We start from the raw sequence: 12,219 nt of genomic DNA, 5'->3' as shown, positions 1-12,219 counted from the left end.
TTTTACATAACATTTTATACGAAGAAAAAAGCTTTACACGAACTAAATATAAAAAGGTGCATAGAACTTAATACATAATTTTTCAATTGAAGGAAAAACTTGGTGTAAGTTTGTTTCATAAAATCACACATATTTAGCTTGAAAAGAATTTTGCTAATAAAATTAAGGTTTACAAGTATTAATAAAATGGAAAGCAAAAAATCAAAATTAAATCGAGCGTCTAAATTTTAAGAGAGGACATTACGGTCATCAAAAAACTTTGCTAGATCCTGTTATTAAAAAGAAAAAGAAGAAAAAATAAGCACATACAGGTAATGGCCGAAGGTATTCTATTAATACTGATTCCTTTTTATAGAAGAAAAAGATTAAAGAAGGAGAGAGAGAGAGAAGGAGAAGGAGAGAGAGAGAAGGAGAAGGGGAGAGAGAGAGAGAGAGAGAGAGAGAGAGAGAGAGAGAGAGAGAGAGAGAGAGAGAGAGAGAGAGAGAGAGAAGAGCTGACCAAAATACATACCGCCCATGGCGTGGAAATAAAACTCTGATGGTGTTAAGCCGGCTAAATAGGAATTCTCGACGAAACCACGAGATTCTGGACCGTAGTCATCTTTGATAAAGTGAGGTAAAGTCCTTTTCCTGAACCCAAACGGGATACGTTTACCTTCTACGTTTTGCTGACCCACGCAGGCAATAACTTGTGAAATATTAATATTGGATCCCTTGGAACCAGACACGACCATAGCCTGAAATATCATTATCATGTGATGAAATATCATTATCGATATCATTATAAAATTCTAAATATAATGATATAAATATAATATAATGATATAATTCTGAAATAAAATATCATTATCAATATCAATATCATGAAATATGATTAATCATTCACATTTTCCATTCTTAAAACGAATTACATTTGTCTATGTTCCGAATTTAGGTTAAAAGTATGCAAAAAAAGAAATATGTCCCTTTATTTATTTGCATACAGATATAATTAATCACACATTTCCAACTGAAAATTAAATAAACAAAAATGCGGGATATGGTTAAAATAAAAGATTAAATTTAGAATAGAGAAAACAGAACAAGTTCGATCACATAAAATGAAAACCAAAATAAATATAAATACAAAAAATCAATAGAATAAGTGGTTTACAAATTTTACTTTTTCCATATTTAGGTCAGATTAAAACAGAATACAAATGATTTTTTTCATCTATAACGTATCATACCGATCATACAGAAATTATAAAACACGAGATTGAAAATGTAATTCACGAGAAAGAGAAACAAAAACATTTCTAAAGAGAGAAAATGAGAGAAAGAAAATATTCAACAATGCAAGAAATAATTCTTGTATCATGTTTATGAGTTCTAAACTCAGTCGTCAATTTTACTCAATTTCGACAATATTTTATCAAAGAGTCAATCATAGTCAATATAACCTATTGGTATTATTCAATATTTTTCCTTGAGGTGACAACACAAAGATTCTAAATTAGGTCACAATTTTTCAGGTGGGAAGAACTTGAGCCGGTCTTGGAGGGGTCCTTCCCTTCTAAGTACATGCAAGTGGGGACATAATGTGAGGTAAGTGTATTAATTCGAGTCCAGGGGCTCAGAGGTTCGATTCCTGGTGTCGCTGGTTATTTGGTTTTGAACGGGGGTCAATGGTGACTGTAAGCTCAGACAGAGTCGACCCAGCTCTAAATGGGTATCTGGAGAAATCTGGGAGAAATGACGGGAAGCATCGGATGATTTACCCGAAACCAGGCACTGCACTCCCGATCGAAGGCGCTGAATCAGGAGATCGGTACCTGCGCAATGTAGACCATTGGTAAGCATGCGAAAAAGTTTTTATTTAGGGATTGCTCAGTTCCGAATCAAAATCGTATGCTTTAAAAGACTAAGCTACTTTACTTCCTTATTATTTTTTTTCCTCCTTATATTCTTTTAACCTTCTATTTTGTCTTACCATCATATTAAATATTGGAGTTGAAACCTTAAAAAAAAACACAAATATAAAAGCTAACACTCTTAGGGGATAGATAAAAATTTGATTTGCCGAGGCGTACGGTTGTCTTGGAGTCGAATAAAGTTAATAATGAAAGAAAAAATTAGGGCTTAGAACTAAAATTAGGATATTAGAAGCCCCGACTACGGCAGTTGTAAAGAAACTAATTCATGGGAAGAAAGTTAAAGGAGAAAGAAACTAACTTAATAAAGAAGCTGAAAGTAATTACCTTGAGATTGTTATACTCAGTCAGTGAGTTTTTAGCAGAGCCACCCGTTTTGTCACGAGCGTCATTAAGAATCCTATTCACTTGATTCTCAAAGGTCTGTCTCAACGTATTACCCGGTGTGGGCTCTAGCTCGTTATTATGAGCTTTGGTGATAACCTAAAAAAAAGCCTCGATTATTAGCCTTAATGCCAATGGTGGACTTCACTTAAGTTAACTTATTTTAAAACCTATTAACATGTTTCTCTGGGGCTAGCTAATTCGAGATTCGAAGTCGATGCTAATTTTGAATATTCAAGAAAAAATGTGAAAGGTATTTGGATCAATAAGGCGAAGTCCGACCTATCGGCGAATTTCGATTTGCTTTTACTATATTAAATAATGTAAATTTTTGCTATGTTTTTCCTTCAATTTAGTAACAGCGTATTAGTTTCAAGATTTAAAAGAACCGTTGGAATTAGCTAAGATTAGAAAATATAGCTTTTACTGTAAGTCTGAAAATGTTATCCTCTGTGAATAATCTTTGCCCTTCCTTCCAGAATTTAAGAAATTTTTGAGTTTTATTCAGTTATGTTTGAAGTGTTCTGTAAATCGTTGCTTAGTTTTATTTGTTGATGTATTTTCGCAATTTCATATATTTATTTTTTTATGCACTCCTCAATTTTGAGAGAAATGGATATAGAATAAATTAACAAAAGAACGATAACAACTTGGAGTGTAGCCTAACTTAAGGGGGGAAATCGAAAATTCAACGATAAATCGAAAAAGAACACTAAAAAACGGGTGACTTATTGTTTTCTTTTTGTTTTCAGGGTCCTGGAACTGTAATTTCCAGACTTGCTATGACATAATTACTAATCAATCTTCGATTGCGTATCCATAGTGGCACGCAGACCAAACGTTTGGCAGAACTGAAAAAAAACTGGAACGGAATCAACGTTTATCAGTTTTAAAGAGTTTATCCGGAACGATATACGTGACTTTTAAACGGCCCGAAACAATACGTTTGGTACGATTTTAGGTTGTACAACTAACTTTTAGAAATCCTCTCTTAAACTTTTCAAGTAGTAGGATACAACCATGTGTTTGGTTAAGTAAGGTTCATACAAAACACAATTTATAAGTTACAGCCATTTATCATTGGAATGGTTCTGAAGTCCTCAACTAGTTTCAATACAAGTGTGAATTTTATGCTTTTGATACGATTAAACTAAAATAAAATAAAAAAGTTTTTCAATAACCATAATATTTTCTTGTTTTCCACCTTTTTTTGCAAAATAGTAGTATGAATTACTTATTATTAACAAAAAGAACAAAATGGAAGCAAACAAAAGAAATGAAAAAAGGAAAGACATTTTTGGGAAATAGGCAAAGGAAAAATATTTTCTCAAAAGAAAGCAAAGCAAAAATATCTTTGCGAAAAAATCGAAACAAAAAAACTTTTAGTAAATTTCCCTTTACAATGGCACACAGGTCTTTCTTAATAAGGGAAAATAAACATGCTCACGTCTATCACGTCTTCTTTAGCTTTTTTGATGGTTGTTTGAATACTGTTATATGTCTGTGGATCAGCAATAGTATCTCCAATACCAATTGAGTGACCTTCATAGAGAAGCCAATTGTTCACCACCGTTTGGATATTGCCATAAAATTTGCCACAAATGTCATGACCCAACTCCAAGAAAATAATGTGCAGGATGGAGCCAGCAGACGCGCCTAGGGTTTTCTTACACAGAATTCCTGTAATAAAGAGCGTTTTTGAATAAGCATTTATGAAGCGTTATTCTCCAACCAATAAAGGTGAAAAAAAACAAAAACAAAAAAAAACACATAAAATAGAGGCAAACAACGGAGCAAAAAACACAAAAAAAGTGTGTAAGTAGAAAGTCTGCAGCCGACTGGAGGACAAATCTCATTTTTTTCTTCTTTTTTTTATATACATGTAAAGTGTTAAATGGTGAGATAATTTTTCTCTTAATATTGATTCTAATTATCCCCTCCCTCCACCAAGCCAAACAGGCGTAAAATCCTGTTTGTATTTTTCAATCGTCCAAAAGACCCTTTCATATCTTCCTCCGAGCCAACCAAAAGGATGAGCATGAGGCCCTAGTATTTATATTAGACTGTATTTGTTTTTATTATTTTTTTCTAATAAATTATTTACGTTTTAAATCTATGAGTTCCCGACACCTTATGTAAATGTTCTAGGAGCTGATTTTTACAGAAACAAAACTAATAAATACAACTAATAAAACTTGCACACATATCAGGTCTTTCGGTGGATGAGGGGTTTAGAAATATGAAGAGGGAGGAGGTATTGAAGCTTTTTTTATACTTTTTTGAGTTTAATACCTAACCAAAGTTAGAAATATTGTCCTGGAGCAATATTACACAACTCCAAATTCCATGCATCTTCGAGCTACTTGAGGTCCACTCACCAATATACAACTCTCTCATAATCACCTGGTATTGAACCTTTTAATTTATCAGAGAGGAGAAGACATACTACTGTCCCAGCGCTTTCAATATCATTAGTTCATTTTTGCGACAGATTTTCGCAGGCCAATCTTAATCGCATATCAGATTGAGAAGCCAACGACCTTCCGTTTAAAAGGCAAGTAACTTATTGCCTTTTAAAGCGATAAATTGTATTTATATGTATTATATACATGTAACTTCCCACAATCCTCTTCTTCTTGGAATGCCAAGCCTTCTGGAGTCCACTCCGGTCTCCTTTTGGCTTACGACGATTTTCAATCTGCAGGTGACGAAGGGTTAGGAGCAAGTCTTGCAACCATCTCTGTGATCTACTCGCAATTATTACTATGTCTTAGAAAAGCGAAAATACTTTTGTATATATGTCTTTCAGTGTTAGCTATTAGGCTTGAGAGCAGCAACGTGTCGATGTCAGGCTGAGGGTTTACCTAACTGAAGATTCTTCTAATATTGATTACTTCCTGCTAGATGCATTGACATTTAAAAATCAGGTGGTTCAAGGATTCTGGAATAGAGTTGTAAAGCCCGCAATATGGATCGACTCAATTATGCCAAGTAAACCCCCTTTTTATCAGGATCAAAGAGTTGCTTTGGATTCTATAATAAAGAATATTACCTGCCCTTGATGGAAATAAGGATGGAATGGGCATTTTTGTTCTTGAAGAAACTCTTATGAGTATGTCTCAGAAGGTATAGACCTTCAAATTGGGGTTGACTGGATTATGCAAGAAGCTACTAACTAGCTGGTCTGCTACTTCATTATATTTAATGCCTTGGTGGCTGGGAATATGCTGGAACTTAACTTCAATAAGGCTATTTTCAAGACTGATTAATTGATCTCTGATTGTCCTCAGATCTCTATCCATGGCACGCCAATGTATATTATTAATGAGCTGAGGGGTGTTTTTGGATTCTGTTAGCCATGCTATTCATTTGGAAGCCAGTGGATTTATATTGATGACCTTCAAAGCCTCTTTTATTGCTGATAGCTCTGCCATGAGGACGGAAGTAATATCAGAATCAGAAAGTCTGGTTTTCATATTCAGTGAATAACTTGGGATAACAGATGCAGAGTCAAATTTGCTGCCTTCAACTGAGACATCAGTATAAGTTTGGAGAGAATCTGGATACAAAATAGTCAATTTCTCATGAAAAAGCGCCTGAATCTGAACTGGCAGGTAATTTGTCTTTTGCAAAGGTATTAAGTCTAGCGAAACACTTGGAGGTGACATTTGAAATCCTGGGGGGGGGGGGAGGACAAAAAAAAGACTGAAACAGGGTGAGTCAAGTTCCCGAGATGGGACAAGCTTGTTAAATATTTTCTTTGACCTTATAGATGTCAAACTAAGCGAGATACCGTCTTCGGCAAAAGTGAGCTTAAAAATATCATGCTCGTGACCTATAGCTTGTATCTTGCTGTAATATTTGATGATCAGCGTATTCCGTCTTTCTAAAATAGAGGACAGACCAGTTAAGTTTTTCACTTTGTTAGAGGGGGACTGAGCATGAAGTCCTAGGGTAATTTTGCAGGCCATATTTTGGATCGTTTCTAATTTGGCAAGACTAGTCTTACTACATTTTCCATATGATTCAATGGCATACTCGATCTTTAAATGAATAAATCTCTTGTAAAAATCAAAGAGTATTTCTCGGGAATTAGCCCACTTTGACCCCACCAGCGGCTTAAGGATGAGTAACCTTACCATACATGAATTTTCTACACAGTTGATTTAATTTTGCCAAGTCAGTCTTAGATCGAGGTACACTCCTAGAAATTTAGGTGCTACAGCATATTTTATTTCCGCATTGCTGACGAATAATTTTGGTGGTGTGACGGATTTTTTGTTGTGGATTATGATTGCATTTTTCTTAGACTTGGAGATAGGCAGGGAACATGCAGCAGAAAAGGCTGCTGATTCCTCTAATGCTAGGTTGATATTATTGGCAATAGAATTCACATCTCTACCTGCTGAACAAAGAACTAAGTCGTCTACAAATTCAAGCTTGGATATTGAATCATTGCTAATCTGAAACTCACTTAAAACTAATAAGAAAAGAAGGCGCCCGAGTATGGACCCCTGTGGGAGCCCGAAACTGATTTACACGTACATTGATTTACACGTCAAATTTTGAACCAGGAAAAAATACCTAAAATTTAGTTGGTTCTTCTGAAAAAGATATTGAACGAGCAAAAATCTACTACAATTACTAAAGAAGAGCGACTGATTCCTTCGAGTAAATTATGTTTAGTCACTTCAACAGCTATAAACTAACATGAGCACATGCTGTAAGTCCTGTTTATAGCAGGACTTACTACTTTTCGAGCTATCAGAATGAGGAGGTGGAGATAGTGACAAAATTTGACCCGCATGAATGAAGGATGTCCACTTGGTGCTAAAATTCACCCGGTCTTTGAAGAACCGGGGAGAGACAGCGCAAAACACTCCAACGGTCCCTGGAGAGAGAGGCAACAAGTCTTAAAACTACCCTGAACGAGCCCTGATACGAGATCGGCTGAACTAGAAGTCTACTGTTGCTGTCTAATGCACACTTAAGCGTGGGCAAGGCCTATGTCTAAGTAAATGAAAGAGCATTTTCTTGAGGCAAGACTACTGACAATCTTTCTAACTGGTCTGGTATAGCATTCAGACTGCAAGTTGTCTTGATAAGGATGGAGGCAAGGAGGAAGAATGAGTCGACGTGCTCTTATCCCCTTGTAAAGCATTTAGTATAATATGAAAATTATAAAACAAATTACCCATAATCAGTTCACCATGTTCCACCATAACCTTCGTATCACCAGGAGAAATCCACTTATAAGGACCATCATCTTCGTCATCGGGATGCGTGGAGTGAGTTTTCATCATATTGACCTTACCAGGGATGATAAGTGTAAACAACTGTTTGCCTGTCCACAAGGGTTTAGGTTTCAATATAGCGGGCTGAGGCAACTTTCCATCCCAAGTTGGTAAGTACATCAAAAGAGTCATCATTTGTTCCTTCTCTAGAAATACGTCACGCTTCGTCATCTTTCGAACAGCACAGAGCGTATCCTGCACGATACCCATTACGGGACGATTGGCCTGTAAAAAAAAAAATTAAAATAGAAACAATATAAAAGCCAACTGAAGGACAGAAATAGGATATTCGAAACAAAGCTGCTTTCAATCCACTCAAAAACTTAAGAATCAAATACACATTAGATAAGGCTAGACTAAGCAATCACTAGCAGTCTTTCATCGGGCAGAAGATAATTTGGGTGCGTTCCAGAATTTATTTTATCATTAATTATGATTAAATAGCGACGAAGACCACTGCCTTTCCATCACAAACACCAACAACAAGAAGAAAAATAAGGAATTCTTTTCGCAAGACAGTGGAAAACTAATTAGAACTAATGTTTTGGCCCTACGTCCAAGGGCCGTCCTCAGCAAAACATAAATAAATAAGAAGAAACCTTACAACAAGATAAAACCAATATATCTAAAATGGTAAAAAAAAGCATCCTTACACTTCAGCGAAGTTCAACCAGGACTGACAAATAAATTGTGATGAAACGAGGCAATCCATTGAAATGAAAGAGAATGATTAAAAACACGTTTTTAGTGCTAACCTTGCTTTTTTGGCTGCTGATCTCGTACGTCTATTTTTGACAGGATATGTGTTAATATCTATTGGTCTTTCGTAATATTTTGTAAGATTGTTTTAATCAAATTGGTGTGTAGAACATTTAATGAATATTCTCTCAAGTCTCTATTTAAGGAAATATTATTATTAATCTTAAATCTGATTTCAATTGCTTCTCGAACTACTTGCTTTATGCCTAAGTCATTGCAAATAAGGGCGGATTTTTCAAAAAGTATTCCGTGGCTAGGATTTTCAAACACATGGCTGCTTAAAGCCGAATCAAAAGAAAGAGAAGCAGTATTAGAATTTAGAGCTTTGGTGATATCATCTTTCTAATATTCACCCCCTCCCCCTGTGATAAAGGCTTCCTGATGTGAGGCGAAAAAATTCGAACTTTTTGAAATATTCGACGAGCCTTTAAAACAGCAGAATACAACACGTGCTTAGATGAAAATAATTAAATCGAAACTAATAGGATTCGAGTGTACGACTCAAACTACTTCAGCTCGCGCGCGTGCCTCACATCAACGCGCATGCGCGTTCGTTTAAAAGGCTTTCAAGATTGGGTACATCATTTTCGGTGACGAATCAATATATAAAGGAAAATTAGGTGTACTAAATCGCTATCATAACGAAAATCAAAGGACATATCTTTAACCAGCCCCCTAAAGCACACACAAACAGTTATTGTGCTCTTATGGATTCTCAGTTATTCTTTATTCCACTGACATACTTTCAATTGTACTTACTTCATTAGCGATTGTGACAGAAATCATTCTATTTGTTGGATCCGTAAAGGCTGCATAAAAATTATCTAAATAGTCTTAAAGAACCATGTAAATGCGAGAACCAACTTTCACAAACACCTAAGGGTAGGTACCCCTAAGGTACCTAACATACCCCTAAGGGTATGTTAAACTCACATAGTCTCTTTATTGAATTGTTTAAATGTCCACCAACAAGGGAGCAAATTGTAATGTTTTCTCTTTTTAGCTTTGAATCTACGACTTTAAGCAACTAAACATAAGTCTCAGATAACTGAAGAATCGCTTATCAAACAGCAAGAACCGTTAAGGGGAGTTTCTCGGGGCGCGATCCCGGAGGGGGGGGTGGTGGTGGGCACGCCTGGCGAGTTGGCCACTTTCATCAAATTTTTAATTTTAATTCGGCCTTTCTGGTTGTAATTGACTCAGGGGAGGGTACTGTAAATAATTTTTCACCGGGCACCATCAACCCTAGGAACGGTTCTGTATACAGCAAAGTCTTAATTAATAAAATTCCCAATTATTTTACTGATTTATCATTTTTAGAAAGTTATTGGAAAAGTACTTTAAGCAGCATTTAAGGATAATCTTCAAGTACTACTTAAGTACATTTTGTTCATGTACTTAATAATTATGAAAAAATTACAGAAGTACTTGATACTCAGTAGTGAAATATAAATATGAACTATTGTTACCAAACACATCACAGGTAAGAGAGCAACTATTTCTCCCAAAACAACGAGTAAAAATGCAGCTAAATCTTTCTTACCTTTAACATAATGAAATTCAGGCACAACGCCTTCTTTTGGGCGCGATAAAACAGATCAAAAAAGAATTACCACCTTATATTATTTAGCGTAAAAAAATTACAAAGGTATAAATCTAACCTGAGGTGTGATAATCTGCCGAGGGGTAATATGAATATTTTCCAATTCTGCCCTGGTTTCCAAGGATTGGGCAACGTGGAGATTCATCTCGTCACCATCAAAGTCAGCGTTATAGGGAGTCGTACAGCTAAATTAGAATATTTACATTTAATACTCGTATATTTTGTATAGAATAAGATTGTAAAAGGAATCGAAGCAGAGGAAGCTAAAGAGGACACTAAAATAAGTTTTTTTGCGTACATGCTACTTTTTTAGGGAGTTCACGCTACTCTCAACAGCTGCATAACGACATGCAGAAGTTTTTTTTTACCCCATCAAAAATTGGATACCAAATTTGTCCCTAGTTTCTTAATATCTATATTGTTGTTTTGGATTCTACATAACCAATGCGAACATCCTGATTCCACTTTTAATGTCCTTGGTACTTCGTAAAAGGCCAATAACGATCAAAAGCACTTTAAAAATTATCAATAAAATGACAGATATAAATTCTTATTTACAAGTAAAATAAGGCACAAACATTTGATATATTCATAAAAAATCACTTTATATTCTTCACCTTACTTTTTTTTTGCTTTTTAAGACTATGATAATCTCACTTTCAAGTGATTGTATCGAAAGATCAATGCTTTTTTCTAATTAAGTTGAATTTTAAAATTGTAGTCGGTAGAACAATTGAAATTGTGTTAGAGCCAATAAAAAGTATTAATCAAGAAAAGAGGCCCGAAACATATTCTAATTGTCCATAGCGTGAATACATTATAGCGTTTATGTTTCTTTAAAATGATAACTGTTTATTTTTAACTTATAATTTTTATTCTATTTACTACTGATTCAATTTATGATCTATGCATTATAGGATTGTAATCAGCAAACCTTTCAAAAATTTGTAACCTAGATGGCAAGTGAAAGACTATCCCATTTTACTGGTCAGTCATTATTGGAATTTGTTTTTTATCGGTAGCACCCCTTCACCTTGATGGGAGCATGGAGGGGGGTACTTTGAGATTCTATTAGCATCAAGAAACATCTAGGCAAAAATCACTTTATATTTTTTCTCTCTTTTATAATTGATCAGAACTATCAAGACAAAATCTACCCTTCAAATAGATCAGGCCCCAACACAGTTGGGTTTTAAAACCCATCTGGGTTGTTTATATATGAAATACCTAAATGAATTATTTTTGTTCAGAACAAAATTGAACTGAAAATTTCGATAATTAAAATTAGAAGAGCCAAAGGATCACAATAGTAAAATTTAGACGTTTGGAAGAAAAAGGAATACCTTAAATTCATACGAAAGGTTGACCAGGGTAGTACTCGCACCCTGTGGCCCATCATAGACATTTTATGAAGTGTGGGTTGACGGTTGAAAATGACCAAATCGCCATCTCTAATGTGGCGCTCAACCTGAAAGATGATAAAAAATATGATACAGCCTACTTACATTGGGAATAAGCAACATTGAAAGACAAGTAATTTCTCAGGCCCAATTAGTTCCACTGGAACCAACCAGGCGGCCAAATTCACTGCATAGGCGTTCAAACCCTTAGAGAGCAAGGATAGTCTTTCATCATAGAAGGAGTTTGGGTAACTCGCAAGAAACTTAGGCTAGTTGTTTATTTATAGAAGCATTTGAGTGGAGAAATTCAAGCATCTAACTTTGTTAACTTCTTCCTTTTCCATTGTTTTAATTAAACTACAAGTCATTAAATACGTACCTATCTCTCAATTAAATTCCTATTTTTTTTCATAGGGCCTTGAAACCATATTACAAGTTTGTCTGACCTTACGAGTTCAGATTTTTTCAAGTGCAAATTCAAAACCTTGTCCGAGTGCAAAAAATATACTCATTGAACACTTGTAAGCACCTTATTTTCCAATTGTTGTCAAAACCTTTGAGCTTGGAAGATCATTATTAATGAAGTGTATAAACTGCAGACCTCTCTAGTTCTCAGCTTTAAAAATTATGAACACCGGCCGATAAGATTATTGGGACAACAACATTCAATGACTCTTCTGGCGTGAATTCTAGTTCACCTTCCTGTCAATATAACAAAGAATCATCCATTTTATGAAATTTGATTTTCTTCCGAGACTCACAGTAATTTTCACTATTGCTTCTCATCTTACCTCACATTTAACTTACAATTCGATGTGATCATCCCTGTCGCATTTACCCTCACAGCAGATTTCGTCATTTTCATT

At 35.1% G+C, this 12,219-nt stretch overlaps 1 protein-coding gene across 2 annotated transcripts in view; it reads right to left on the bottom strand.

The window, feature by feature from the left end:
• Positions 1-12,219, bottom strand: part of LOC136038575 (DNA-directed RNA polymerase II subunit RPB1-like) — an 89,492-nt gene that overhangs the window by 15,382 nt on the left and 61,891 nt on the right. For both annotated transcript variants that reach the window (XM_065721754.1, XM_065721755.1), the window contains exons 9-14: positions 11,297-11,421; positions 10,012-10,138; positions 7,492-7,816; positions 3,745-3,977; positions 2,241-2,396; positions 512-737 (exon numbers count right to left, since the gene is read on the bottom strand). In XM_065721754.1, the coding sequence (XP_065577826.1) occupies positions 512-737; positions 2,241-2,396; positions 3,745-3,977; positions 7,492-7,816; positions 10,012-10,138; positions 11,297-11,421 (1,192 nt within the window). The remainder of the gene's footprint in view (positions 1-511; positions 738-2,240; positions 2,397-3,744; positions 3,978-7,491; positions 7,817-10,011; positions 10,139-11,296; positions 11,422-12,219) is intronic.

This window comes from Artemia franciscana, chromosome 18 (assembly GCF_032884065.1).
Source record: "Artemia franciscana chromosome 18, ASM3288406v1, whole genome shotgun sequence".
In the NCBI taxonomy this organism is placed as follows: domain Eukaryota; kingdom Metazoa; phylum Arthropoda; class Branchiopoda; order Anostraca; family Artemiidae; genus Artemia; species Artemia franciscana.
The sequence above is the reverse complement of the archived record's forward strand: the minus strand, read 5'-3'. Positions and strand labels throughout refer to the sequence as shown.